We start from the raw sequence: 3,134 nt of genomic DNA, 5'->3' as shown, positions 1-3,134 counted from the left end.
GGAAATCTTTGTCGGCATTTTAATTCTTTACATCCCGAGTTCAACAAACACTTTCCTTTAAATTCCTTATTACGGGAAGAGAAAGTTGAACAATTAAAAAAATCTTTTTTTCACAACATACAATTTTGAAAAAGTTTATTAATTCGTCCAGATCTGCAACAATTGCATCATTGCGAGTGACTCGTCTCCTCGTAAAACACAAAAAACCTTTCACTGATGGGGAAATTTTAAAATCTTGTTTTTTGGAAGCTGCCGATTCACTATTTGATGGTATGAAAAATAAACAGGAAATTTCAAATTGCATCAAAGAGCTTCAGCTCTCAAAACAGTCAATTGTCAGAAGGGCTGAAAGCATTTCTGAAAATCTTCTTTCGCAGTTAAAAAAGGATCTTTACGCATGTTCGTGTTTTTCTCTACAGTTTGACGAATCAAACGATGCTATTGATATCGCCCAACTATGTGTATTTTCCCGTTTAATCTTCCATGATCTAATTGTCAAGGAAGAGTTATTTGCTATTATACCTATGAAAGAAAGAACAACTGGTGAAAATATTTATAATTCTTTCAAAACGTTTTTGTTATCATTCGAATTATTACCGTTAATGAAGAAACTTGTATCCATAACAACAGATGGAGCCCCTGCAATGATTGGGAATCAAAATGGATTTATTGCATTTTGTCGGAAAGATGAACATTTTCCGAAATTTTTATCATATCATTGCATCATTCACCAACATGCATTATGTGGGAAAATGTTAAATTTTAACTATGTTATGGAGACAACAGTTAAAATTATTAATTCCATCCGAGCCAAGCCCCTACAAAGAAGATTATTTCGACTTTTTCTAGAACAAGTCGATGCAATCTATGGCGATCTACCTTTACATTGTGACATAAGATGGTTAAGCAAGGGATTAATTCTCAGTCGTTTCAGAGAATTATTATCATACATTAAAGAATTTTCTAAAGAAAACAACAAGAATTGGCATTTTCTTGAAAATCCTGTTTGGCTAATAAACTTGGCATTTTTAACCGATATTACCAGCAAACTGAATGAACTCAATTTAGAATTACAGGGAAAGAATAGATATATTATCGATATGATCAGTTCAATAAATGCTTTCATAATGAAGTTGGAATTATGGATATCTCAAATCAGAAAAGAAAATTTTACCCATTTTCCTAACATTGAAGATGAATTCACAAAACAACTTGTGAATAAAAATCATTATGTCAATGAATTTGCTATGGTACTAGAAAAAATAATGAACGAGTTTAATAACAGATTTAGCGATTTCAAGAAAATTACTATATTATGCAGTTTCTTTGTTTCTCCGTTCATGGATGTAGACATCGAAAATATTTCAGAAGAATTTAGCAAGATTTTTGACGTTGATCGAAGATTGAAATAATCGCAAGTGAATTACAATGCCAAAAATCGCATTAATTTTTAATTGTAAAATAAAATTTTTGATATTAAAATATATAAATCGATCTCCAAAAAATCGCAAAATGAAAAGTAGCTCGCCGGTGAAAAAGGTTGGCCACCCCTGGTGTATTCAAATAGCATATTTTTCAAGGTTTTCCTTATCATAATACTGCGAATATATGCTTTTATCGTACCTCCAAATTGAGGGAATGTTGACGGTCCCATGTATTGGAAAGGGCTCTCATGATGCCTACCCTTCTTCAGTGCTTCAATCAACATTTTAGCACGAATCTGTCTTTGAATGGACCAAAGAAGGTTTTTTTACAGAAAATAGCATTCTTTTAATTTTAGGTGAATTTTTTTCTTGCACAAGCCACTAAGCAGATCCGAAGATGTCTGTATTGATGTCTTCTAGACAGTTAAAAAGTGTCGAATGCACCTATTTTTCTTTAATCTTATAATTCGAAAAGCATCGAGTCTGTACTTGTTACTAATAGATGCTAAGATTTCAGCCAGATGCATTTTCTTGAAAATCCTTGCTTTCAGTGCCGCAGAATCTTATCTCTTATTAGGCCATAGTATGATTTCTTTTCCATATCTTATAAATTGAACAAGCATTTTCTCACGTTATGTGAGATGAATACTAGTCCTCTTTTAAGTTGACACATTGGCAAATGATCTTTATCTCTAGGGCTCAAATAAATTCTATGTTGTACAAAGATTTTTCGTGTGTTTCAATTATTATTTTTTTGTTTTACCACTGTATTTGCGATTTCTTGTTTTTTTCAGTCATCTAAAACAATTTTTAATGTATTTTGACGAAAAATTTGTTATATCCAACATTGACTTTCGTAATTACAATTTGAAGTTTGTACTTGAAAATTTGTTTTTTGAAGTTTGTAATAAACAAATTGACTTGAAAATGGTATAGACGTTATGGCAAGCAACTAAATATTTATCTGTTTTTACTACCTGACATTTAATCAGCGAGAGGCGCTGGACCTCCACCTTCTAGGGCACGCACTACAAGATAGAACATAGTGAACAATTAAATATATGACTATGATTATTTAACTATGAATATCAAATTGTTAAATGTCAGCCTATTTGATCAGATAGGTTGCATCAAACAAAATCCTTGGCTGACATCCTCCAAGGTCCACCACACTGAATCTTTCCTCTCATAAAAATGAGGACTACTATGTTCTAGGAAGTTGCCATTTCAAACACAGTTTGGATGAAACCTAGAACTAAAAAAACTGTGGCTCATTTAAATATAATGCACCCCACTATCTTCGTCCTTCGAAATCAAGGATCGGCATTGTCAGAATACGCCACTAACGGCTGCTGTTTCTTTCACAGTTTTTTACATGGTGGTGAAGTCTAAATGAGTAAGTTTGTCGCATTGAATTAAAAATCAAGGTGTCAAAAATGCAACAATTACGATTCTAATATGACGTATGCAAGTTTTATCCTTAGGTGCCCTTAGCGAATATATACTTATTAATTAGAAAAAAACAATGGTTGATCTACTGATGATTACATTTTTCGTCTTTTATAGTTTTTTCGGTCATAATCACGGAGATTATAAAAATTTTATTGCTATTTTTACTGGAACATAATTATTATTTGATGACGACATGAACATCCATTATCAATTTTTGAACCCAACCGCATGAACTATTGTATTTTATTTTAAAATGAT

The 3,134-nt window shown here is 31.9% G+C and overlaps 1 protein-coding gene across 1 annotated transcript; it reads left to right on the top strand.

Moving 5' to 3' along the window:
- Nucleotides 1-272: 272 nt before the first annotated feature.
- On the top strand, nucleotides 273-1,412 carry LOC115227492 (general transcription factor II-I repeat domain-containing protein 2A-like). Its single transcript, XM_029798300.1, has one exon. It carries the CDS (start codon nucleotides 273-275, stop codon nucleotides 1,410-1,412), a length of 1,140 nt encoding a protein of 379 aa, XP_029654160.1.
- Nucleotides 1,413-3,134: the final 1,722 nt, after the last annotated feature.

The sequence above is a fragment of the Octopus sinensis genome, unplaced genomic scaffold (assembly GCF_006345805.1).
Source record: "Octopus sinensis unplaced genomic scaffold, ASM634580v1 Contig03868, whole genome shotgun sequence".
In the NCBI taxonomy this organism is placed as follows: Eukaryota; Metazoa; Mollusca; class Cephalopoda; order Octopoda; family Octopodidae; genus Octopus; species Octopus sinensis.
Note: the sequence above shows the minus strand (reverse complement) of the source record. Positions and strands in the feature narration are given on the sequence as shown.